This window comes from Coregonus clupeaformis, unplaced genomic scaffold (genome assembly GCF_020615455.1).
Source record: "Coregonus clupeaformis isolate EN_2021a unplaced genomic scaffold, ASM2061545v1 scaf0570, whole genome shotgun sequence".
NCBI classification, from domain to species: Eukaryota; Metazoa; Chordata; class Actinopteri; order Salmoniformes; family Salmonidae; genus Coregonus; species Coregonus clupeaformis.
Window position 1 is genome coordinate 99,555 of NW_025534025.1, and position 27,946 is coordinate 127,500.

At 48.0% G+C, this 27,946-nt stretch overlaps 1 protein-coding gene across 1 annotated transcript in view; it reads right to left on the reverse strand.

The window, feature by feature from the left end:
• LOC121583033 (CD82 antigen-like) overlaps positions 1 to 27,946 on the reverse strand; it is a 66,560-nt gene that overhangs the window by 2,615 nt on the left and 35,999 nt on the right. The window contains exons 4-8 of the mRNA XM_041899242.2: positions 16,434 to 16,558; positions 14,275 to 14,349; positions 1,975 to 2,073; positions 729 to 905; positions 150 to 233 (exon numbers count right to left, since the gene is read on the reverse strand). Coding sequence (XP_041755176.2) covers positions 150 to 233; positions 729 to 905; positions 1,975 to 2,073; positions 14,275 to 14,349; positions 16,434 to 16,558 — 560 coding nt within the window. The remainder of the gene's footprint in view (positions 1 to 149; positions 234 to 728; positions 906 to 1,974; positions 2,074 to 14,274; positions 14,350 to 16,433; positions 16,559 to 27,946) is intronic.

The following is a 27,946-nucleotide window of genomic DNA, read 5'->3' on the forward strand; positions in this document are numbered from 1 at the left end:
ATGTTGTTCTGGTCCTATAGAATGTCTATGTTGTTCTGGTCCTATAGAATGTATATGTTGTTCTGGTCCTATAGAATGTATATGTTGTTCTGGTTCTATAGAATGTATATGTTGTTCTGGTCCTATAGAATGTATGTGTTGTTCTTTACCTCAATGACAGCCACTCCCAGGCAGACCCCCAGGATCACTCCAGCATTGGCAAACAGCCAGCTCTCTACACTGGAGTTACAGCCCTGAGGGACAGAGAGAGAGAGAGAGAGACAGAGAGAGAGAGACAGAGAGAGAGAGACGAGAGACAGAGAGAGAGACAGAGAGAGACAGAGAGAGAGACAGAGAGAGAGACAGAGAGAGAGACAGAGAGAGAGAGTGAGAGAGACAGAGAGTGAGAGAGACAGAGAGTGAGAGAGAGAGACGGAGAGTGAGAGAGAGAGAGACAGAGAGAGAGAGAGAGAGAGAGAGAGAGAGAGAGACAGAGAGATAGATGTATATTAAAACACAGCCCAATATAGTTACAGGTGATGGTGGTGTTGAGTGGTGTTCATGTTGCAAGTAACTCAATGATGGAGTCAAACACTGTGACCATATTTCAATGCCATTTGAAGTTGACACCGACTTACGTGGAGTACTGACACACGTGTAGCACAAGTACTATGAGCAGCCTCTTTGTAGGAGTGTTCTTCTCTTAATCAATCAACCAATCAATCAACTAATCAATCGAGTGTTCTTACCCTTTGGTAGACGGGCCAGTCAAGTGACTGTGCCTCACAGAAGCCGCTGTCGGAGGAGGAATTACCCTCAACCAGCGACGCGTTCTGGCAGGAACATGGAAACAACAGCTGGGAACTGTTCACCATGACAGCATTACCATGCCAGTCCATACGACCACTCCATCCACAACACTCCATCTGGAGAGAGAGGGGGGTGGAGGGAGGGAAGGAGAGAGAGGGGGATGGAAGGAGAGAAGGAGAGAGAGGATGAGAGAGAGAGAGAGCCACAGAGAGAGACAGAGACAGAGACAGAGACAGAGAGAGAGAGAGAGAGAGATAAAGGTGATAAAACAATGATGAGTAAAAGGGTCCAGAAAGAGAATGAAAGAGGAAAGGAGGAGAAACCCCAAGTAGAAACTGTTCAGATGTTTTCAGATAAATGAACGCTGCCTAGCAACCCTATACCGTAAGCATTGCTTTACAATGAACTAGGACAAAGAAATGTCCCAGCTGCTGAAGGGGTTGACGAGGAGCTGAGAGGGAAAGTATTCTCCACTTCCTTTGTTTGAAATCACTTTTCCAGACAGATGGAGCTTTAAGAGCTTGGCGGAAGGCCTTCCTGTCAATCCATTTCCAACAGCTATGGTTTGGCTCCACTGAAACAATCCATTTAGATGTTTTTACGACTGCTTCAAAACGTGGAGTTAACACCCAGGAATGGTGCCAAACAAATGACACAAGTCTAATTTCTGTACAGAGAACCTTTATACCAAGCTACTCGACTACTTAGATCACACTGGTTCGTTTCACTTCAGGTAATTGCCAAACCTATGCAAATGATTGGTCAAGATCCACTGTATTTTATGAATTGTCTTAGCAGGGTTTACACCACTTGCCAGTTTACCATAAAACTACAGGTACATTCTTTTGAACCGTTAAATCCCTATTAGTCGACTGGTGTGTTGACTTTTGAACTGGTTCGAAATTTACCTCCGTTGCAAGTAAAAAATAACACCCTTTTCCCCTTAGTTCAAATGTTGTTGTTTTTTATGGGCGTCATGCCCCCGGACCCCCTAATCGACTCTTTCAATCTTGTTAAATTTCTGTATTCTGACCTCTAGGCGTCACTTTCACATTGGCTCTACTCAGAGTAGGATTGAAGTTGTAGACAGTGATCTAAGGTCAGCTAGTGTTCTCCACTCTAATGGTTCAGGTTAGAGTTAAAGGGAAGATATAACCTGATCCTAGATCTGTGCTCTCCACTCACCGTCCTCTGTATGTAGTCCCAGGCCTGCTCGGTGGTGCTGTTCTTGCCAGGGTAGTTGCTCAGGATCTGGGTCATGATGTTGGACATCTCATTATTTAGCTGAGACAGAGAGAGAAGGGGGAAACCAGTCAGTAAACCAGTCAAGTCAGCCAGAGTCAATCAACCAGTCAGTCAGCCAGTCAGTCAGTCAGCCAGAGAGTCAGACAGTGTTGGTTTCTAAACTAAAGTTTCCAACACAAACACAATGCCTGGAGAGAAAACACTAACACAATGCCCAGAACTAGAGAGAGAATCAGTTTAATAAATCAGAATAAATTCCTTGAGAAAAATGTCCCTGATCATTCAAAACTAGCATCGTTTTGTAATGTGCAGATCTTATGTTTCCACTCTGACCCCTCTCCATTCCTTCTCTGTTGAATCGGGTAAATATGGTTCCAACTCCACTCGGACCCCTCTCCATTCCTTCTCTGTTGAATCGGGTAAATAAAGTGCACGGAGGGCTTGTCCCAAATGGCACCCTATTCCCTTTATAGTGCACTACTGTTGACAAGGGCACATAGAGCTCCAGTCAAAAGTAGTGCACTACAGTGCATTCGGAAAGTATTCAGACCCCTTGACTTTTTCCACATTTTGTAATGTTACAGCCATTTTCTAAAATTGATAAAATTGGGGCGGGGGGGTTCTCATCAATCTACACACAATACCCGATAATATTAATAATGACAAAGTGAAAACAGGTTTTTATAAATTTTTGCACATTTATTAGAGCAAAAACCAAGCCATGAGGTCGAAGGAATTGTCCGTAGAGCTCCGAGACAGGATTGTGTTGAGGCACAGATCTGGGGAAGGGTACCAAAACATTTCTGCAGCATTGAAGGTCCCCAAGAACACAGTGGCCTCCATCATTCTTAAACCTGGCACCATCCCTACGGTGAAGCATGGTGGTGGCAGCATCATGCTGTGGGGATGTTTTTCAGCGGCAGGGACTGGGAGACTAGTCAGGATCGAGGCAAAGATGAATGTAGCAAAGTACATAGAGATCCTTGATGAAAACCTGCTCCCGAGCGCTCAGGACCTCAGACTGGGGCGAAGGTTCACCTTCCAACAGGACAACGACCCTAAGCACACAGCCAAGACAACGCAGGAGTGGCTTCGGGACAAGTCTCTGAATGTCCTTGAGTGGCCCAGCCAGAGCTCGGACTTGAACCCGATCTAACATTTCCGGAGAGATCTGAAAATAGCTGTGCAGCAACGCTCCCCATCCAACTTGACAGAGCTTGAGAGGATCTGCAGAGAGGAATGGGAGAAACTCCCCAAATACAGGTGTGCCAAGCTTGTAGCATCACACCCAAGAAGACTCGAGGCTGTAATCGCTGCCAAAGGTGCTTCAACAAAGTTCTGAGTAAAGGGTCTGAATACTTACAGTTGAAGGCGGAAGTTTACATACACTTAGGTTGGAGTCATTAAAACTAATTTTTCAACCACTCCACAAATGTCTTGTTAACAAACTATAGTTTTGGCAAGTCGGTTAGGACATCTACTTTGTGCATGACACAAGTAATTTTTCCAACAATTGTTTACAGACAGATTATTTCACTTACAATTCACTGTATCACAATTCCAGTGGGTCAGAAGTTTACATACACTAAGTTGACTGTGCCTTTAAACAGCTTGGAAAATTCCAGAAAATGATGTCATGGCTTTGGAAGCTTCTGATAGGCTAATTGACATAATTTGAGTCAATTGGAGGTGTACCTGTGGATGTATTTCAAGACCTACCTTCAAACTCCGTGCCTCTTTGCTTGACATCATGGGAAAATCAAAATAAATAAGCCAAGACCTCAGAAAAAACATTGTAGACCTCCACAAGTCTGGTTCATCCTTGGGAGCAATTTCCAAATGCCTGAAGGTACCACGTTCATCTGTACAAACAATAGTATGCAAGTATAAACACCATGGGACCACGCATCTGTCGAGACGCTACTTTGGTGCGAAAAGTGCAAATCAATCCCAGAACAACAGCAAAGGACCTTGTGAAGATGCTGGAGGAAACAGGTACAAAAGTATCTATATCCACAGTAACACTAGTCCTATATCGACATAACCTGAAAGGCCGCTCAGCAAGGGAAGAAGCCACTGCTACAAAACCGCCATAAAAAAGCCACACTACGGTTTGCAACTGCACATGGAGAAATGTCCTCTGGTCTGATGAAACAAAAATAGAACTGTTTGGCCATAATGACCATTGTTGTGTTTGGAGGAAAAAGGGGGTTGCTTGCAAGCCGAAGAACACCATCATGCTGTGGGGGTGGCTTGCTGCAGGAGGGACTGGTGCACTTCACAAAATAGATGGGGAAGGAGGAAGGAAAATTATGTGGATATATTGAAGTAACATCTCAAGACATCAGTCAGGAAGTTAAAGCTTGGTCGCAAATGGTCTTCCAAATGGACAATGACCCCAAGCAATCTTCCAAAGTTGTGGCAAAATGGCTTAAGGACAACAAAGTCAAGGTATTGGAGTGGCCATCACAAAGCCCTGACCTCAATCCTATTGAAAATGTGTGGGCAGAACTGAAAAAGCGTGTGCGAGCAAGGAGGCCTACAAACCTGACTCAGTTACACCAGCTCTGTCAGGAGGAATGGGCCAAAATTCACCCAACTTATTGTGGGAAGCTTGTGGAAGGCTACCCGAAACATTTGACCCAAGTTAAACAATTTAAAGGCAATGCTACCAAATACTAATTGAGTGTATGCAAACTTCTGACCCACTGGGAATGTGATGAAAGAAATAAAAGCTGAAATAAATAATTCTCTCTAATATTATTCTGACATTTCAATTCTTAAAATAAAGTGGTGATCCTAACTGACCTAAGACAGGGAATTTTTACTAGGATTAAATGTCAGGAATTGTGAAAAACTGAGTTTAAATGCATTTGGCTAAGATGTATGTAAACTTCCGACTTCAACTGTATGTAAATGGTATATTTCAGTATTTTAAAAATCCTAAAAATCTGTTTTTGCTTTGTTATTATGGGGTGTAGATTGTTACTATGGGGTGTAGATTGTTACTATGGGGTGTAGATTGTTACTATGGGGTGTAGATTGTTACTATGGGTGTAGATTGTTACTATGGGGTGTATATTGTTACTATGGGGTGTATATTGTTACTATGGGGTGTAGATTGTTACTATGGGGTGTAGATTGTTACTATGGGGTGTAGATTGTTACTATGGGGTGTAGATTGTTACTATGGGGTGTAGATTGTTACTATGGGGTGTAGATTGTTACTATGGGTGTAGATTGTTACTATGGGGTGTAGATTGTTACTATGGGGTGTAGATTGTTACTATGGGGTGTAGATTGTTACTATGGGGTGTAGATTGTTACTATGGGGTGTAGATTGTTACTATGGGGTGTAGATTGTTACTATGGGGTGTAGATTGTTACTATGGGGTGTAGATTGTTACTATGGGGTGTAGATTGTTACTATGGGGTGTAGATTGTTACTATGGGGTGTAGATTGTTACTATGGGGTGTAGATTGTTACTATGGGGTGTAGATTGTTACTATGGGGTGTAGATTGTTACTATGGGGTATTGGGTGTAGATTGATGAGGGGAATAAGGCTCTAATGTAACAAAATGTGGAAAAAGTCAAGGGGTCTGAATACTTTCCGAATGCACTGTAGTGTACTACTTTTGACTGGAGCTCTATGTGCCCTTGTCAACAGTAGTGCACTATAAAGGGAATTGGGTGCCATTTGGGATGCAGTTTTACTGCCACCTTAAAAGCTACATGATTTGGACATGTCTGTTGTGTTGAAATGCTTAGTTATAGTGAAAAAGCAGATCTTGTTTAAAGCGCTGAAGCAACATGTACAGTCTTGAAAGTCCATTTGGCAGAGAGGCAGCTGCCGCTGGCTGATGTTGGATCCAGACTTCCAACGAGGGTTCTCTTTCAGGGAGCAGCAGGGATACATCAGGGATAATATCGAGGGCTGTCCCAAATAGCACCATATTCCCTATATACTGTAGTGCACTACTTTGGGGTAGTGCACTATAAAGGGAATAGGGTGCCATTTGGGACGCAGGCAATATCTGGGTCTGAGAGGTGGATTCCAGCTTTACGGTGTATCCTAGTCAGATGCTTCCCTTCAGGTCCGCTGGGAGACAGACAGTGAGTGTGTGTGTGTGTGTGTTGTTAAGGACGCTGAATCAAGCCAGCAAACTATCCTCTCCAGCCAGGGTGGGTTCTGTTCCATTCCAAGTCTATAGCTTCTGCTAGAATCTGCTAGGCCATTCCAAACCAGCTAGAAGGTTATAGAAGGTATGCCTCTGTGTGTGTGTGTGTGTGTGTTTCTTCAATTATCCACATCTGTGTTTACACCTCTCTTCAGCTGGTGTGTGTGTTCCTACCAGCAGCAGTCACCCTCTCTCTGACCCCTCTCCTCACTGACACACACACCTCTCTCTCTCTCTCTGACCCCTCTCCACACTGACAGACACACCTCTCTCTCTCTCTCTGACCCCTCTCCACACTGACAGACACACCTCTCTCTCTCTGACCCCTCTCCTCACTGACAGACAACACCTTTCTCTCTCTGACCCCTCTCCTCACTGACAGACACACCTCTCTCTCTGACCCCTCTCCTCACTGACAGACACACCTCTCTCTCTCTGACCCCTCTCCTCACTGACAGACAACACCTCTCTCTCTCTGACCCCTCTCCTCACTGACAGACAACACCTCTCTCTCTCTGACCCCTCTCCTCACTGACAGACACACCTCTCTCTCTCTCTCTGACCCCTCTCCTCACTGACAGACAACACCTCTCTCTCTCTGACCCCTCTCCTCACTGACAGACACCTCTCTCTCTGACCCCTCTCCTCACTGACAGACAACACCTCTCTCTCTCTGACCCCTCTCCTCACTGACAGACACCTCTCTCTCTGACCCCTCTCCTCACTGACAGACAACACCTCTCTCTCTCTCTGACCCCTCTCCTCACTGACAGACACACCTCTCTCTCTGACCCCTCTCCTCACTGACAAACACCTCTCTCTCTCTGACCCCTCTCCTCACTGACAGACACACCTCTCTCTCTGACCCCTCTCCTCACTGACAAACACCTCTCTCTCTCTGACCCCTCTCCTCACTGACAGACAACACCTCTCTCTCTCTGACCCCTCTCCTCACTGACAGACACACCTCTCTCTCTGACCCCTCTCCTCACTGACAGACACACCTCTCTCTCTCTGACCCCTCTCCTCACTGACAGACAACACCTCTCTCTCTCTCTGACCCCTCTCCTCACTGACAAACACCTCTCTCTCTCTGACCCCTCTCCTCACTGACAGACACACCTCTCTCTCTCTGACCCCTCTCCTCACTGACAGACACACCTCTCTCTCTCTGACCCCTCTCCTCACTGACAGACACACCTCTCTCTCTCTGACCCCTCTCCTCACTGACAGACACACCTCTCTCTCTGACCCCTCTCCTCACTGACAGACACACCTCTCTCTCTCTGACCCCTCTCCTCACTGACAGACACACCTCTCTCTCTCTGACCCCTCTCCTCACTGACCCGTCTCCTCACTGACAGACAACACCTCTCTCTCTCTGACCCCTCTCCTCACTGACAGACACACCTCTCTCTCTGACCCCTCTCCTCACTGACAGACACACCTCTCTCTCTGACCCCTCTCCTCACTGACAGACAACACACCTCTCTCTCTGACCCCTCTCCTCACTGACAGACAACACCTCTCTCTCTCTGACCCCTCTCCTCACTGACACACACCTCTCTCTCTGACCCCTCTCCTCACTGACAGACAACACACCTCTCTCTCTGACCCCTCTCCTCACTGACAGACAACACCTCTCTCTCTCTGACCCCTCTCCTCACTGACAGACACCTCTCTCTCTCTGACCCCTCTCCTCACTGACAGACAACACCTCTCTCTCTGACCCCTCTCCTCACTGACAGACAACACCTCTCTCTCTCTCTCTGACCCCTCTCCTCACTGACAGACACACCTCTCTCTCTCTGACCCCTCTCCACACTGACAGACAACACCTCTCTCTCTGACCCCTCTCCTCACTGACAGACAACACCTCTCTCTCTCTCTCTCTGACCCCTCTCCTCACTGACAGACACACCTCTCTCTCTCTGACCCCTCTCCTCACTGACAGACACACCTCTCTCTCTGACCCCTCTCCTCATTGACAGACACACCTCTCTCTCTCTGACCCCTCGCCTCACTGACAGACAACAACTCTCTCTCTCTCTCTGACCCCTCTCCTCACTGACAGACAACACCTCTCTCTCTCTGACCCCTCTCCACACTGACAGACACACCTCTCTCTCTCTGACCCCTCTCCTCACTGACAGACACACCTCTCTCTCTCTGACCCCTCTCCTCACTGACAGACAACACCTCTCTCTCTGACCCCTCTCCTCACTGACAGACACACCTCTCTCTCTGACCCCTCTCCACACTGACAGACAACACCTCTCTCTCTGACCCCTCTCCACACTGACAGACAACACCTCTCTCTCTCTGACCCCTCTCCTCACTGACAGACAACACCTCTCTCTCTGACCCCTCTCCTCACTGACAGACACACCTCTCTCTCTGACCCCTCTCCTCACTGACAGACACACCTCTCTCTCTCTGACCCCTCTCCACACTGACAGACACACCTCTCTCTCTGACCCCTCTCCTCACTGACAGACACACCTCTCTCTCTGACCCCTCTCCTCACTGACAGACACACCTCTCTCTCTGACCCCTCTCCACACTGACAGACAACACCTCTCTCTCTGACCCCTCTCCTCACTGACAGACACACCTCTCTCTCTCTCTCTGACCCCTCTCCTCACTGACAGACAACACCTCTCTCTCTCTGACCCCTCTCCTCACTGACAGACAACACCTCTCTCTCTCTGACCCCTCTCCTCACTGACAGACAACACCTCTCTCTCTCTCTGACCCCTCTCCTCACTGACAGACACACCTCTCTCTCTCTCTGACCCCTCTCCTCACTGACAGACAACACCTCTCTCTCTCTGACCCCTCTCCTCACTGACAGACAACACCTCTCTCTCTCTGACCCCCTCTCCTCACTGACAGACAACACCTCTCTCTCTCTGACCCCTCTCCTCACTGACAGACAACACCTCTCTCTCTCTGACCCCCTCTCCTCACTGACAGACACACCTCTCTCTCTGACCCCTCTCCTCACTGACAGACACACCTCTCTCTCTCTCTCTGACCCCTCTCCTCACTGACAGACACCACCTCTCTCTCTCTGACCCCTCTCCTCACTGACAGACAACACCTCTCTCTCTCTGACCCCTCTCCTCACTGACAGACAACACCTCTCTCTCTGACCCCTCTCCTCACTGACAGACAACACCTCTCTCTCTCTCTCTGACCCCTCTCCTCACTGACAGACACACCTCTCTCTCTCTGACCCCTCTCCTCACTGACAGACACACCTCTCTCTCTGACCCCTCTCCTCACTGACAGACACACCTCTCTCTCTCTGACCCCTCGCCTCACTGACAGACAACAACTCTCTCTCTCTCTCTGACCCCTCTCCTCACTGACAGACAACACCTCTCTCTCTCTGACCCCTCTCCACACTGACAGACACACCTCTCTCTCTCTGACCCCTCTCCTCACTGACAGACACACCTCTCTCTCTCTGACCCCTCTCCTCACTGACAGACAACACCTCTCTCTCTGACCCCTCTCCTCACTGACTGACACACCTCTCTCTCTGACCCCTCTCCACACTGACAGACAACACCTCTCTCTCTGACCCCTCTCCACACTGACAGACAACACCTCTCTCTCTCTGACCCCTCTCCTCACTGACAGACAACACCTCTCTCTCTCTGACCCCTCTCCTCACTGACAGACACACCTCTCTCTCTGACCCCTCTCCTCACTGACAGACACACCTCTCTCTCTCTGACCCCTCTCCACACTGACAGACACACCTCTCTCTCTGACCCCTCTCCTCACTGACAGACACACCTCTCTCTCTGACCCCTCTCCTCACTGACAGACACACCTCTCTCTCTGACCCCTCTCCACACTGACAGACAACACCTCTCTCTCTGACCCCTCTCCTCACTGACAGACACACCTCTCTCTCTCTCTCTGACCCCTCTCCTCACTGACAGACAACACCTCTCTCTCTCTGACCCCTCTCCTCACTGACAGACAACACCTCTCTCTCTCTGACCCCTCTCCTCACTGACAGACAACACCTCTCTCTCTCTGACCCCTCTCCTCACTGACAGACACACCTCTCTCTCTCTCTGACCCCTCTCCTCACTGACAGACAACACCTCTCTCTCTCTGACCCCTCTCCTCACTGACAGACAACACCTCTCTCTCTCTGACCCCTCTCCTCACTGACAGACAACACCTCTCTCTCTCTGACCCCTCTCCTCACTGACAGACAACACCTCTCTCTCTCTGACCCCTCTCCTCACTGACAGACACACCTCTCTCTCTGACCCCTCTCCTCACTGACAGACACACCTCTCTCTCTCTCTGACCCCTCTCCTCACTGACAGACAACACCTCTCTCTCTCTGACCCCTCTCCTCACTGACAGACAACACCTCTCTCTCTCTGACCCCTCTCCTCACTGACAGACACACCTCTCTCTCTGACCCCTCTCCTCACTGACAGACACACCTCTCTCTCTCTCTCTGACCCCTCTCCTCACTGACAGACAACACCTCTCTCTCTCTGACCCCTCTCCTCACTGACAGACAACACCTCTCTCTCTCTGACCCCTCTCCCTACTGACAGACAACACCTCTCTCTCTCTGACCCCTCTCCTCACTGACAGACACACCTCTCTCTCTGACCCCTCTCCTCACTGACAGACACACCTCTCTCTCTCTCTGACCCCTCTCCTCACTGACAGACAACACCTCTCTCTCTCTGACCCCTCTCCTCACTGACAGACAACACCTCTCTCTCTCTGACCCCTCTCCTCACTGACAGACAACACCTCTCTCTCTCTGACCCCCTCTCCTCACTGACAGACAACACCTCTCTCTCTCTGACCCCTCTCCTCACTGACAGACACACCTCTCTCTCTGACCCCTCTCCTCACTGACAGACACACCTCTCTCTCTCTGACCCCTCTCCTCTCTGACCCCTCTCCTCACTGACAGACAACACCTCTCTCTCTCTAACCCCTCTCCTCACTGACAGACAAAACCTCTCTCTCTCTGACCCCTCTCCTCACTGACAGACACACCTCTCTCTCTGACCCCTCTCCTCACTGACAGACACACCTCTCTCTCTGACCCCTCTCCTCACTGACAGACACACCTCTTTCTCTCTGACCCCTCTCCTCTCTGACCCCTCTCCTCACTGACAGACAACACCTCTCTCTCTCTGACCCCTCTCCTGACTGACAGACAACACCTTTCTCTCTCTCTCTGACCCCTCTCCTCACTGACCCCTCTCCTCACTGACAGACAACACCTCTCTCTCTCTCTCTGACCCCTCTCCTCACTGACCCCTCTCCTCACTGACAGACACACCTCTCTCTCTCTCTCTGACCCCTCTCCTCACTGACAGACACCTCTCTCTCTCTGACCCCTCTCCTCATTGACAGACACACCTCTCTCTCTCTCTGACCCCTCTCCTCACTGACAGACACACCTCTCTCTCTCTGACCCCTCTCCTCACTGACAGACAACACCTCTCTCTCTCTGACCCCTCTCCTCACTGACAGACAACACCTCTCTCTCTGACCCCTCTCCACACTGACAGACAACACCTCTCTCTCTGACCCCTCTCCACACTGACAGACAACACCTCTCTCTCTCTGACCCCTCTCCTCACTGACAGACAACACCTCTCTCTCTCTGACCCCTCTCCTCACTGACAGACACACCTCTCTCTCTGACCCCTCTCCTCACTGACAGACACACCTCTCTCTCTCTGACCCCTCTCCACACTGACAGACACACCTCTCTCTCTGACCCCTCTCCTCACTGACAGACACACCTCTCTCTCTGACCCCTCTCCTCACTGACAGACACACCTCTCTCTCTGACCCCTCTCCACACTGACAGACAACACCTCTCTCTCTCTCTCTGACCCCTCTCCTCACTGACAGACAACACCTCTCTCTCTGACCCCTCTCCTCACTGACAGACAACACCTCTCTCTCTCTGACCCCTCTCCTCACTGACAGACAACACCTCTCTCTCTCTGACCCCTCTCCTCACTGACAGACACACCTCTCTCTCTCTGACCCCTCTCCTCACTGACAGACAACACCTCTCTCTCTCTCTGACCCCTCTCCTCACTGACAGACAACACCTCTCTCTCTCTGACCCCTCTCCTCACTGACAGACACACCTCTCTCTCTCTGACCCCTCTCCTCACTGACAGACAACACCTCTCTCTCTCTGACCCCTCTCCTCACTGACAGACAACACCTCTCTCTCTCTGACCCCTCTCCTCACTGACAGACAACACCTCTCTCTCTGACCCCTCTCCTCACTGACAGACACACCTCTCTCTCTGACCCCTCTCCTCACTGACAGACACACCTCTCTCTCTGACCCCTCTCCTCACTGACAGACACACCTCTCTCTCTCTGACCCCTCTCCTCACTGACAGACACACCTCTCTCTCTCTGACCCCTCTCCTCACTGACAGACACACCTCTCTCTCTCTGACCCCTCTCCTCACTGACAGACAACACCTCTCTCTCTCTCTGACCCCTCTCCTCACTGACAGACAACACCTCGCTCTCTCTGACCCCTCTCCTCACTGACAGACAACACCTCTCTCTCTCTGACCCCTCTCCTCACTGACAGACAACACCTCTCTCTCTCTGACCCCTCTGCTTATTGCCCCTCACTGACAGACACACACCTGGCCAGGCTTTCCTCTGGACCTCCTGGGGCCTCCTGTGCATTAATAACCACCACCACACTAGTGCCCTGCAGTTTTCATAGTGAACAACAGGGGGCACTGTGATACCAAACACCGCTCAATCAGCTTGACATGACGCTGGCTTGTCCCAAATGGCACCCGGTTCATGTCTTTTGAGCAGGGCCCATAGGGATAAGGAATATGGTGCCATTTGGGAAACAGCCACTATCTATTGGCTTGTCAGGGGTGTTTTATCACAAACTCATCTTAGCTAAATGAAACCAACAGGGGGAAATTCTTTACAGTGTGCTATTGACAACCCACACATAGAAAGTCCCAGAGAAGCTGGGAACACTTTTCATTCCTTGGAAATAATTATATTTTCTTGGCAGTTATACTCCAACACAGTCATGTCAATACAGCTTTTGTTCTGACTAAAAGTAAAAGGTGTAATCAGTAGGCAGTCTCAAAACAAGGTGTAGTCTCAAAACAAGGTGTAGTCTCAAAACAAGGTGTAGTCTCAAAACAAGGTGTAGTCTCAAGGGTGTTCTGAGTCATTTTCAACAGAACAGGTTGTGTTCAGGCGGGTGCAACATTATGGAATGTTCAGGTACACATATATTGTAGAACAGACGGTGGCAGGTAGCCTAGTGGTTAAGAGCGGTGGCAGGCAGGTAGCCTAGTGGTTAAGAGCGGTGGCAGGTAGCCTAGTGGTTAAGAGTGGTAGGCAGGTAGCCTAGTGGTTAAGAGCGGTGGCAGGTAGCCTAGTGGTTAAGAGTGGTGGCCAGGTAGCCTAGTGGTTAAGAGTGGTGGCAGGCAGGTAGCCTAGTGGTTAAGAGCGGTGCCAGGTAGCCTAGTGGTTAAGAGCGGTGCCAGGTAGCCTAGTGGTTAAGAGCGGTGCGCAGGTAGCCTAGTGGTTAAGAGCGGTGCCAGGTAGCCTAGTGGTTAAGAGCGGTGCCAGGTAGCCTAGTGGTTAAGAGTGGTGGCAGGTAGCCTAGTGGTTAAGAGTGGTGGCAGGCAGGTAGCCTAGTGGTTAAGAGCGGTGGCAGGTAGCAGTAAGAGCGGTGGTGGGTAAGAGCGTTGGGCCAGTAACCGAAAGGTCACTGGTTCAAATCCCCGAGCTGCCTAGGTGAAAAATCTGTTGATGTGCCCTTGAGCAAGGCACTTAACCCTAATTGCTCCTGTAAGTCACTCTGGATAAGAGCGTCTGCTAAATGACAAAATAAAATACAATTACATACTTTTCTGACATGTAGAGTAAGAATGGCAAAGTTATATATACACATGGTATTTATATCGGCAATATTCAGTAAGTTGTTCTTTCCTGAACGCGACCAACAACAGGTGTAAACAGGAAGTGACATCACTTACCAGGTCCTTCTGGAAGTAGAGGAGTACACCAGCTGCCACCTGACCAATCAGAATCAGCAGCAGGCAGGTGAAGTACTGGGGAGGAAGAGAGGATCATGGGATATATGGAGATGACATCACTATGGCAACAGTCCATCATAACAATGCATGAACATCTATCCATCCCGACATCAATACCCCCTGCCTTCAAATATAATTGCATTATGTATTCAACAATGTATCTAAATAATTTTCTAGGATGTGAACTTCCAAACAAAAACTACAGTCGTAACACTGGAGGCAGAATCTGCATCATCTCCTTTGTGGTTCTACAATATGAACTGGAACATCCATGGGGATTTGTGGTTCTACAATATGAACTGGAACATCCATGGGGATTTGTGGTTCTACAATATGAACTGGAACATCCATGGGGCTTTGTGGTTCTACAATATGAACTGGAACATCCATGGGGCTTTGTGGTTCTACAATATGAACTGGAACATCCATGGGGCTTTGTGGTTCTACAATATGAACTGGAACATCCATGGGGCTTTGTGGTTCTACAATATGAACTGGAACATCCATGGGGCTTTGTGGTTCTACAATATGAACTGGAACATCCATGGGGCTTTGTGGTTCTACAATATGAACTGGAACATCCATGGGGCTTTGTGGTTCTACAATATGAACTGGAACATCCATGGGGCTTTGTGGTTGTACAATATGAACTGGAACATCCATGGGGCTTTGTGGTTCTACAATATGAACTGGAACATCCATGGGGCTTTGTGGGAGACTACTCCCTGTACAGTAGCAATAGTTTGTAATGTATTCACACTAGCATACACTGAGTGTACAAAACATTAGCAACACCTTCCTAATATTGGGTTGCACCCCCTTTTGTCCTCAGAACAGCCTCAATTCGTCAGGGCATGGACTCTACAAGGTGTTGAAAGCGTTCCACATGTTGACCCCAATTCTTCCCACAGTTGTGTCAAGTTGGATGGATGTCCTTTGGGTAGAGGACCATTCTTGATACACACGGGAAACTGTTGAGCGTGAAAAACCCAGCAGTGTTTAAGTTCTTGACACACTCAAACCGGTGCGCCTGGCACCTACTACCATACCCCGTTCAAAGGCACTTACATGTTTTGTCTTGCCCAGTCACCCACTGAATGGCACACATACACAATCCATGTCTCAATTGTTTGAAGGCTTAAAAATCTTTCCTTCATCTACACTGATTTAACAGGTATGTAGCTAAGGGATCATAGCTTTCACCTGGTCATGTCATGGAAAGAGCAGGTGTTCTTAATGTTCTGTACACTCAGTGTAGATTTTGTAGATGCCAGCTACTTTTTAAGATGTTTTAGTTTTAAATGCAATATGGTTACCTACTTTAGCTTAATGCACCACGGACTGTAAGTCACACCAGGCAGTCAAGTATGTGTGTGTGTGTGTGTGTGTGCCTGTGTGTTTGTGCCTGTGTGTGTGTGCCTGTGTGTGTGCCTGTGCGTGTGTGTGCGTGTGTCGTGTGTGTGTGTGTGTGTGTGTGTGTGTGCCTGTGTGTGTGTGTGTGTGTGTGCCTGTGTGTGTGTGTGTGTGTGTGCCTGTGCGTGCCTGTGTGTGTGTGTGTGTGTGCCTGTGCGTGCCTGTGTGTGTGTGTGTGTGTGTGCCTGTGTGTGTGCCTGTGCGTGCGTGTGTACGGTGTGTGTGTGTGTGTGCCTGTGTGTGCCTGTGCGTGCCTGTGTGTGTGTGTGTGTGTGCCTGTGTGTTTGTGCCTGTGTGTGTGTGTGCTGTGTGTGTGTGCCTGTGTGTGTGCCTGTGCGTGTGTGTGCCTGTGTGTGTGTGTGTGTGTGTGCCTGTGTGTGTGCCTGTGCGTGTGTGTGCCTGTGCGTGTGTGTGCCTGTGTGTGTGTGCCTGTGTGTGTGTGTGTGTGCTGTGTGTGTGTGTGTGTGTCTGTGCCTGTGTGTGCCTGTGTGTGTGTGTGCCTGTGTGTGTGCCTGTGTGTGTGTGTGCCTGTGTGTGTGTGTGTGTGTGTGTGTGTGTGTGTGTGTGTGTGTGTGTGTGTGTGTGTGTGTGTGTGTGTGTGTGCCTGTGTGTGTGTGTGTGTGTGTGTGTGTGTGTGTGTGTGTGTGTGTGTGTGTGTGTGTGTGTGTGTGCGTGTGTGTGCTCACCAGGCCCAGCAGACAGCGGATCTCGTAGATGGCCCCCAGGCAGCCCAGGAAGCCCATCAACATGGAGAGACCCCCTACACCTATCAGGATGTAGGAAGCTATCTTCAGCCCTGAGGAGGACTCTTCTGTAGAGAGAAACAAGCACCCTCTCAGGTTAGCACATTAGCATCGCTATGGTAAAAACATATACAGTGCATTCGGAAAGTATCCAGACCTCTTGACTTTTTCCACATTTTGTTACGTTACAGCCTTATTCTAAATGGCTTTTAAAAAAAAGTTCCCTCATCAATCTACACACAATACCCCATAATGACAACGCAAAAACAGGTGTATAGAAACTTTAGCAAATGTATAATGAAAAAAAACCCCTGAAATATCACATTTACATAAGTATTCAGACCCTTTACTCAGTACTTTGTTGAAGCACCTTTGGCAGAGATTACAGCCTTGATTCTTCTTGAGTATGACGCTACAAGCTTGGCACACCTGTATTTGGGGAGTTTCTCCCATTCTTCTCTGCAGATCAGGTTGGATGGGGAGTGTCGCTGCACAGCTATTTTCAGGTCTCTCCAGAGATGTTTGATCGGGTTCAAGTCCGGGCTCTGGCTGGACCACTCAAGGACATTCAGAGACTTGTCCCGAAGCCACTCCTGTGTTGTCTTGGCTGTGTGCTTAGGGTCGTTGTCCTGTTGGAAGGTGAACCTTTGCCCCAGTCTGAGGTCCTGAGCACTCTGGAGCAGGTTTTCATCAAGGATCTCTCTGTACTTTGCTCCGTTCATCTTTTCCTCGATCCTGACTAGTCTCCCAATCCCTGCCGCTGAAAAACATCCCCACATCATGATGCTGTCACCACCATGCTTCACCGTAGGGATGGTGCCAGGTATCCTCCAGACGTGACGCTTGGTATCCAGGCCAGAGAGTTCAATCTTGGTTTCATCAGACCTGAGAATCTTATATCTCATGGAACGAATTGCAAAAATCTTTGAAGCTGGAGACTCTTATCTCCCTCACTAACTTTAAGCATCAGTTGTCAGAGCACCTTACCGATCACTGCACCTGTACACAGCCCATCTGAAATTAGCCCACCCAACTACCTCATCCCCATATTGTTATTTATTTTGCTCATTTGCACCCCAGTATCTCTATTTGCACATCATCTCTTGCATATCTATCATTCCAGTGTTAATACTAATTGTAATTATTTTGCACTATGGCCTACAGTGGGGGAAAAAAAAGTATTTAGTCAGCCACCAATTGTGCAAGTTCTCCCACTTAAAAAGATGAGAGAGGCCTGTAATTTTCATCATAGGTACACGTTAACTATGACAGACAAAATCAGAAAAAAAAATCCAGAAAATCACATTGTAGGATTTTAAATGAATTTATTTGCAAATTATGGTGGAAAATAAGTATTTGGTCACCTACAAACAAGCAAGATTTCTGGCTCTGACAGATCTGTAACTTCTTCTTTAAGAGGCTCCTCTGTCCTCCACTCGTTACCTGTATTAATGGCACCTGTTTGAACTTGTTATCAGTATAAAAGACACCTGTCCACAACCTCAAACAGTCACACTCCAAACTCCACTATGGCCAAGACCAAAGAGCTGTCAAAGGACACCAGAAACAAAATTGTAGACCTGCACCAGGCTGGGAAGACTGAATCTGCAATAGGTAAGCAGCTTGGTTTGAAGAAATCAACTGTGGGAGCAATTATTAGGAAATGGAAGACATACAAGACCACTGATAATCTCCCTCGATCTGGGGCTCCACGCAAGATCTCACCTCGTGGGGGTCAAAATGATCACAAGAACGGTGAGCAAAAATCCCAGAACCACACGGGGGGACCTAGTGAATGACCTGCAGAGAGCTGGGACCAAAGTAACAAAGCCTACCATCAGTAACACACTACGCCGCCAGGGACTCAAATCCTGCAGTGCCAGACGTGTCCCCCTGCTTAAGCCAGTACATGTCCAGGCCCGTCTGAAGTTTGCTAGAGTGCATTTGGATGATCCAGAAGAGGATTGGGAGAATGTCATATGGTCAGATGAAACCAAAATAGAACTTTTTGGTAAAAACTCAACTCAGTCGTGTTTGGAGGACAAAGAATGCTGAGTTGCATCCAAAGAACACCATACCTACTGTGAAGCATGGGGGTGGAAACATCATGCTTTGGGGCTGTTTTTCTGCAAAGGGACCAGGACGACTGATTCGTGTAAAGGAAAGAATGAATGGGGCCATGTATCGTGAGATTTTGAGGAATTTCACAGCAAGGGGGTGTGTTAGATAAACCAAACACACCGCCCGGGCGAAGGAGTGGAAGATTTAGGTCCTGAGTGGCCTAGCCAGTTAGATTCAACCCAAAAAGTTGTGTTACCCAGCGACAGTCAAAACTTTTTTGGGGCAAAAAAGACGGAAGACTTACAGAAAACGTTTGACCTGTGTCATTGCCAACAAAGGGTATATAACAAAGTATTGAGAAACTTTTGTTATTGACCAAATACTTATTTTCCACCATAATTTGCAAATAAATTCATAAAAAATCCTACAATGTGATTTTTTCCCCTCATTTTGTCTGTCATAGTTGACGTGTACCTATGATGAAAATTACAGGCCTCTCTCATCTTTTTAAGTGGGAGAACTTGCACGATTGGTGGCTGACTAAATACTTTTTTTCCCCACTGTATTTATTGCCTTACCTCCATAACTTGCTACATTTGCACACACTGTATATATATTTTCTGTTGTATTTTTGACTTTATGTTTTGTTTTACCCCATATGTAACTCTGTGTTGTTGTTTTTATCGCACTGCTTTGCTTTATCTTGGCCAGGTCGCAGTTGTAAAGCTTACCTGGTTAAATAAAGGTGAAATACAAAAATAATTAAGAAATGACAGTCTTTAGGTGCCTTTTGGCAAACTCCAAGCGAACTGTCATGTGTCTTTTACTGAGGAGTAGCTTCCATCTGGCCACTCTACCATAAAGGCCTGATTGGTGGAGTGCTGCAGAGATGGTTGTCCTTCTGGAAGGTTCTCCCATCTCCATAGAGGAACTCTGGAGCTCTGTCAGAGTGACCATCGGGTTCTTGGTCACCTCCCTGACCAAGGCCCTTCTCCCCCGATTGCTCAGTTTGACCGGGCGGCCAGCTCTAGGAAGATTCTTGGTGGTTCCAAACTTCTTCCATTTAGGAATGATGGAGGCCACGATGTTCTTGGGGACCTTCAATGCTGCAGAAATGTTTTGGTACCCTTCCCCAGATCTGTGCCTCGACACAATCCTGTCTCAGAGCTCTACGGACAATTCCTTTTACCTTATGGCTTGGTTTCTGCTCTGACATGCACTGTAAACTGTGGGACCTTATATGGACAGGTTTGTGCCTTACCAAATCATGTCCAATCAATTGAAATTACCACAGGTGGACTCCAATCAAGTTGTAGAAACATCTCAAGGATGATCAATGGTAACAGGATGCACCTGAGCTCAATTTCGGTTCGCATAGCGAAGGGTCTGAATACTTATGTAAATAAGGTATTTCATTAATTTTTATTTGTAATACATTTGCAAAAAATTTTGTCATTATGGGGTATTGTGTGTAGATTGATGGGGGAAAAAAAGTAATTTAATCAATTTTAGAATAAGGCTGTAACGTAACAAAATGTTGAAAAAGAGGAGGGGCCTGAATACTTTCCGAATGCACTGTATAGGATAGCATTTTAGCATACCTACAGTATGCCATGGAGGACTCCTTTGTAGAGATGGGAACAAGCAGACTCGTTAGCATATCTGTTGTAAACACACAGGTTAGCATTTTAGCAATCGACTACTGTGCAGGCTTGTATTTAAGCAATCCGATGTAGGCTACACGCAGGCTAGCATGTTAGCACACCTAGCACATATACACAGGGACAGACATGTTAACATGTTAGCCCACTCATCCCTTAGCGGACACCATTTTAAAACAGCTTGTTCTGCTTCATGTCTGTAGGTACAGACAGTACATTTTGAACATTTAAATTTTAGTCATTTAGCAGACGCTCTTATCCAGAGCAATTTACAGGAGCAATTAGGGTTAAGTGCCTTGCTCAAGGGCACATCGACAGACTTTTCACCTAGTCGGCTCGGGGATTAGAACCAGCGACCTTTAGGTTACTGGCACAACGCTCTTAACCACTAAGCTACCTGCCGCCCCAGAATATAACAGAGACATCTTCCTCTAAGGCAGCTCATCTCAGCTGATCTCACACCAACATATCTGTCATGGAAAAAGTTCTGAGAGTTCTGGCTTCTAAGTTCTGAGAGTTCTGCCTTCTAAGTTCTGAGAGTTCTGGCTTCTATGAACTGTCTACTGGAGCCAGAGATATATTAGGGGGTCGGCGTTCCAAATGGCACCCTTTTCCCTATTTAGTGCACTACTTTTGACCAAAAAGTAGTGCACTAAACTGTTAAGAAAATAGTGCACTGTATATAGGGAACAGGGTGCAATTTGGGACATAGATTATGTCTGGCAAGAGGAGGAATGATATGTTACTCTGAGGACACTGTTCTCAGAGTGTGTGTGTGTGTGTGTGTCACTGCCAAACATTCTGAGGCTTTCAAAGGAAAGAGAGGAGCATGTTCTGTGGATCACTCCAGAGGTCTGGACCAACAGAGTGCCGTCACGGAGGACAAACTCTCTGCAAAGCCCAGAAAACCACCACTGAGATAGAGAGGACAGTAAACCTGATCTAAAAGGTGTTTAGTTTAAGGAGACGTCATCCTTGGAGACAGAGACTAGAGGGTTACACTGTATGGCAGAAACCTCTGGCACAACATGAAAAATCTAAGTGTATTTGTCAGCGTAGGTTCACAGTACAATGAAATGCTTTATGCAAGACGTGAAACACGGCCAAATGTATATAGTCGTAGTCATAGACACAAAGTGGACTAAAATACACAGCAAAACTAGTATACTATTTAACACTGTGCTGAAATAGCTGCGGTTGGTTAGTGCTATACTCCTCTAGTGTGTGTGACCAATGTGGAATACAGGAAGTTCAATACTGCCATGCTGGCTGATAACATTCTTCTAATTATTATTATTATTATTCTAAGCGGGATGACTGTGGATTACTGAAGGAATATGCAAAAACGCTGGTTAGCACATCACAGGGAGGGAGGAAGAGCCTGCAGCACATCACAGACAGGGAGGAAGAGCCTGCAGCACATCACAGACAGGGAGGAAGAGCCTGCAGCACATCCCAGACAGGGAGGAAGAGCCTGCAGCACATCCCAGACAGGGAGGAAGAGCCTGCAGCACATCCCAGACAGGGAGGAAGAGCCTGCAGCACATCCCAGACAGGGAGGAAGAGCCTGCAGCACATCCCAGACAGGGAGGAAGAGCCTGCAGCACATCCCAGACAGGGAGGAAGAGCCTGCAGCACATCACAGACAGGGAGGAAGAGCCTGCAGCACATCCCAGACAGGGAGGAAGAGCCTGCAGCACATCCCAGACAGGGAGGAAGAGCCTGCAGCACATCCCAGACAGGGAGGAAGAGCCTGCAGCACATCACAGACAGGGAGGAAGGGAGGAAGAGCCTGCAGCACATCCCAGACAGGGAGGAAGAGCCTGCAGCACATCACAGACAGGGAGGAAGAGCCTGCAGCACATCACAGACAGGGAGGAAGAGCCTGCAGCACATCACAGACAGGGAGGAAGAGCCTGCAGCACATCACAGGGAGGGAGGAAGAGCCTGCAGCACATCACAGGGAGGGAGGAAGAGCCTGCAGCACATCACGAGGAGGGAGGAAGAGCCTGCAGCACATCCCAGGGAGGGAGGAAGAGCCTGCAGCACATCCCAGACAGGGAGGAAGAGCCTGCAGCACATCCCAGACAGTGAGGAAGAGCCTGCAGCACATCCCAGACAGGGAGGAAGAGCCTGCAGCACATCCCAGACAGGGAGGAAGAGCCTGCAGCACATCACAGACAGGGAGGAAGAGCCTGCAGCACATCACAGACAGGGAGGAAGAGCCTGCAGCACATCACAGACAGGGAGGAAGAGCCTGCAGCACATCACAGGGAGGGAGGAAGAGCCTGCAGCACATCACAGACAGGGAGGAAGAGCCTGCAGCACATCACAGGGAGGGAGGAAGAGCCTGCAGCACATCACAGGGAGGGAGGAAGAGCCTGCAGCACATCACAGGGAGGGAGGAAGAGCCTGCAGCACATCACAGGGAGGGAGGAAGAGCCTGCAGCACATCCCAGACAGGGAGGAAGAGCCTGCAGCACATCCCAGACAGTGAGGAAGAGCCTGCAGCACATCCCAGACAGGGGAGGAAGAGCCTGCAGCACATCCCAGACAGGGAGGAAGAGCCTGCAGCACATCACAGACAGGGAGGAAGAGCCTGCAGCACATCACAGACAGTGAGGAAGAGCCTGCAGCACATCACAGGGAGGGAGGAAGAGCCTGCAGCACATCACAGGGAGGGAGGAAGAGCCTGCAGCACATCCCAGACAGGGAGGAAGAGCCTGCAGCACATCACAGACAGGGAGGAAGAGCCTGCAGCACATCCCAGACAGGGAGGAAGAGCCTGCAGCACATCCCAGACAGGGAGGAAGAGCCTGCAGCACATCCCAGACAGGGAGGAAGAGCCTGCAGCACATCACAGACAGGGAGGAAGGGAGGAAGAGCCTGCAGCACATCACAGACAGGGAGGAAGAGCCTGCAGCACATCACAGACAGGGAGGAAGAGCCTGCAGCACATCACAGACAGGGAGGAAGAGCCTGCAGCACATCACAGACAGGGAGGAACATCAAGGAACAGATCCCTCTTCTCAATCCGGTGGTGGGAGGAGGGAGTGTGCGCCTGTGAACGTGTGTGTGTGTGTAACTGCATGAGTGTGTGCGTAAGTACGTGTGATCTTCCCCCCTCTCCACACTTGCATGGTTGACATGGGGACTCCCAACAAACTTTACGCAGCAAAGTTCAACACTGCTTAGTGAAGGAATGCGTTTGCCACTGAAATATAATTCACAGGGGGACACCAGAGTATAAACGGCACCCCGTTTTCACTTTATAGTGCACTAGTTTTGACCAGGGCCCCATAGGGCTCTAGTTCACTATATAGTCCAATGTAGTGCACTATATGTAGGGAATAGGGTGCCATTTGGGAAGCACCCGTCCTCTGGTGTGATCGTTAGGCTGGTTGGGCTTTGTTTCAACTGATCTTCACACTCACATAACTCCTGTTTCAAACCACTACAGGCCACTATTAAGACCTTCATATAAACCCTTACTGCAGCTCACACTAGTGTTGTCATGATACCAACATTTTACAAACTGTTTTACTACCGATACGGAGTAGTATCGCGATATCACGGAGGGAAAAAAAAAATCTGTGTCCTAGCGTCCTGTTCGCACCGTCCCCCGGACACTTGTTCCTGTTTTCTAAACATTCTCTAGAAACCTGTCACTGAAATTCACCTTCTACTCAATACAACACATTGAATTTAACTTCACACTGTTTAGTGTATAATAGAATACTGCATAGAATGGCTGATTTACTCATATTTTCAAAGGCCTAGCTGTGATCTGGCTGGAGGAAGGAACATGCATGCATAATGATCTGCATGTCATTGTGTCAGTAAGGAGAAAACACTGCATGAAACCTTCTATACTCTTCAGTTAACACACACACACACACACACACACACACACTCCCTCCCTTCCTCACACTCACCCTGTCTCCCTCACTCTCATAAACACACACACACACACACCACTCTCTCAAACAAACACACACACACACACTCTCCCTCCCTTCCTCACACTCACCCTGTCTCCCTCACTCTCATAAACACACACACACACACACACACACACACACACACACACACACCCTCCCTCCCTCCCTCCCTCCCTCACTCTCATAAACACACACACACACACCACTCTCTCAAACAAACACACACACACACACACACACACTCCCTCCCTTCCTCACACTCACCCTGTCTCCCTCACTCTCATAAACACACACACACACCACTCTCTCAAACAAACACACACACACACACACTCTCCCTCCCTTCCCACACTCACCCTGTCTCCCTCACTCTCATAAACACACACACACACACACACACACTGCTCTCAACTTTTAAAAGGTTAGGCACCAAACAGAGTGTAAGGAGCACCAGAAAGAGATCGTTGTTATATAGTTTAGTCATCCATTAGGCCTGTATGAATCCTACCTCTGAATCACATCTCATGAGTAGGAGACCATTTTCCTTTCTTCCTGGGCCAATCAGATGAGCCTAAACCTACTGTCCAGTTGGCAGGTTGTTAGCTAGCTAGGTAACATGACGCTGTTTGTTATCAAACCAATAATTAGCGACGCGGGATTAGTTTTTAAACGGCCTGCGACATGGTTTGTGAAATTATATAAAACGTGCACGAATCCCGACAGAAAGAAAGAAGGTCTCTGGTAATATGGGTCAGAATGTTTTGAACCGTTTAGGATAGAGACAAGCCCTTTTCTTTGCTGTAAAGCTGTAAGCATGCCTGTTGCGAAGCTGGTGCTCTGTTTTCCCTCTCTGACACTGAGAGGCTGCATGACAGTGAACTGACAGCAAAGTCTACTCCGACTGTGCTCTTGGTTAAAACAGGCGGTGAAATTATACAATGTATCAACATTGCTCGCTTTGCTCGCTGCTCCGATGTAACAAATCTACAAATCTAACAGAACACTCATCAAGGGTCTGGATCCCCGCTCGCCATCACGGCTGAATTATATATTTTTTAAACTGACAGAGGAATAGATGCACGTGAAGTGCGGATGGACTGACTTTATAAAACATTTTATAACAGGCGCCAGCAGGTGCTTTAGATCTGTAGGGCTGTTTAAAATTCAGTAGTAGTATTCAAAAAAAATTTTTGGTATCATGAGGTTTTGGCACCGTGATATTACCGTGGTACCGGTATCCCGGGCAAAACACTATCTCACACCATCTCAAAGCAGTGATTTCATCTCCCGTTTCACATGTATCAAGCAGGTCATTGATTCAAGCTGAGATGCTGCTGTGGATCATCGTGGCTGCGTCCAAATGGTACCCTACCCCACCCACAGGAAGTAGTGCACTATATAGGGAATAGGGTGCCATTTTGGGACGAACCCCATCTGTATTCTAACAAGCACAAAAGGAACGCGTGCCGTTGAGTCAAGTCAATAAGGGTTCTTTATGTTGGACACAAAGCAGAAGTCTGTGCGCTTCACGCTCACTCTACAGATCCACACCACTGTAGGTCTTGTTGGATGGCCACACTCCAAACCCTGATCCAACCTCCATCAAGAGAACGACACACATTCATTCTTCCGTCACTCAGTTCTCTCTCTCTCTCTCTCTCTCTCTCTCTCTCTCTCTCTCTCTGATGTTAATGCACCCTGTGTGATGATGGTGGGTGAGGCAGTGAGAGGGCTGTCGTGTGCGGTGAGTGAGGCAGAGAGAGGGCTGTCGTGTGCGGTGGGCGAGGCAGAGAGAGGGCTGTCGTGTGCGGTGGGCGAGGCAGTGAGAGGGCTGTCGTGTGCGGTGGGCGAGGCAGAGAGAGGGCTGTCGTGTGCGGTGGGCGAGGCAGAGAGAGGGCTGTCGTGTGCGGTGGGCGAGGCAGAGAGGTCTCTGCTGCTCCAGGCTGATGATGTGACGCATGCTGATGCCTGTAGCAGTAGCAGAAAGAGGCTAGTGTCCATGGTGAGAGCACCTGGCGACTGCGCCCCAGAGACCAAATCACATTTTATTAGTCACATGCTCTGAATACGGGTGTAGACTTCACTGTGAAATGCTTGCTTAAAAAAAAAGGGGCACTCTGCGGTTGACTTCACTGTGAAATGCTTGCTTAAAAAAGGGGCAATCTGCAGTTGACTTCACTGTGAAATGCTTGTTTAAAAAAGGGGCAATCTGCAGTTGCTACATCTATTTTTGGACTTATACATTTATGATACACTGTATGTACCCATTGATTCTTGAAGAATATAACTTATAAATGCCTCAAACTTTGTTCAACTGTCGTACCCTGTCAGAACCCATAATATAAGCTTGTTTTACTCCACTGTTTAATAATTGTTGTTTAATAATTTAAATAATTATTCAAGTAACTGTAAAACAACTACTGTATAGCCTCAAAACATGGTTAAACTATAATTTTGATATCATGGATGGTGAGTCCTTGTATCAATAGCTCAGTCTATGAATTTGAGAGTGGTTACATTTCTCCAACCCCATCCCTGAGCTTTTTACTAAAACAGGGGTGGGGAGTTGGCTTCGTTCTTTTTTCAAATGCTGATTGCCGCTTTAAGAGCCCTTCTTGATGCTTTAAGAGCCCTTCCCAACGATGCAAAAATAGTAACACAAGAGGAATAAAATAAAATATACAGGGAGTACCAGTACCGGATCATTGTGTAGCTATATACAGGGAGTACCAGTACCAGATCACTGTGGAGCTATATACAGGAAGTACCAGTACCAGATCAATATGGAGCTATATACAGGGAGTACCAGTACCAGATCAATGTGGAGCTATATACAGGGAGTACCAGTACCAGATCAATGTGTACAACTAGATGGACCAGTGGTGTTAATCATCAGACAACTAGATGGACCAGTGGTGAACGTGAACACTATTTAAAAGCGATAGTTAGCACTGATTTTCAGATGGCAGCATTCTTTGACTGTGGTTGACTGTCCTGATTGAGCGCCTAGGGAGGGGTGTGAACGTTCAAACGAAATTGGGATCCTTAACCGAAAAATCCCTAACCGAAAAGTTCACAAAATTAAAATCACAATGCAGTTATCACAAAACGACCCCTAACAGGTCCCCATCATCATCATAAAGGGAAAAATAAAATAAACATGTCGTCCCACACGAATGATGTATCGCATGTGACTAACACATTTCAGTTAAATCACTATAGCTCCCCCTTGGGCAGATCAATGTAATTGTGTAAATGCCGGATGTCTACGGCAAAACACATCATTCACCCAAGTTTTGTCAATATCTGGCCAGTGCCGTCTGAGATATCGCACGTGACGAACGTTACGGATGGAGACAGATCCATAGTCCGATCCACAATTTTCAACTTGGGGGACAATTAAACAAATATCTATGCTGTAACATTAGTATGAGGATTTTAAAAAAGCTATTTTTTTTTGCTACTTTATTAACCGGAGCTGTAATGCACGAGGGAGCGCGAGAGGCTCAAAGCAGAGCAGCAGCTCAAATGTGAGTGACGAGGGGAAAAGGGAGGTGGAGAGAGAGCAACCAAGTCGACTGGCGCTGGTAGACTAAACTATTCCCTAGTTATTTATCACCTCGTGTGATTACATAGGCCCTGTCTTGACTGACCCAGAAAAGCTAGCTAGGCTAAAGCTGCGTTTAGACGAGGGACGCAAAAAAAAAACGTCATACCTGTCGGCAGAGCGGGACAAGGAAGCAAGAAAGATGGTGACAGTGTTGCCAACTCCCCAGTAAGGAGAGTAGCTATT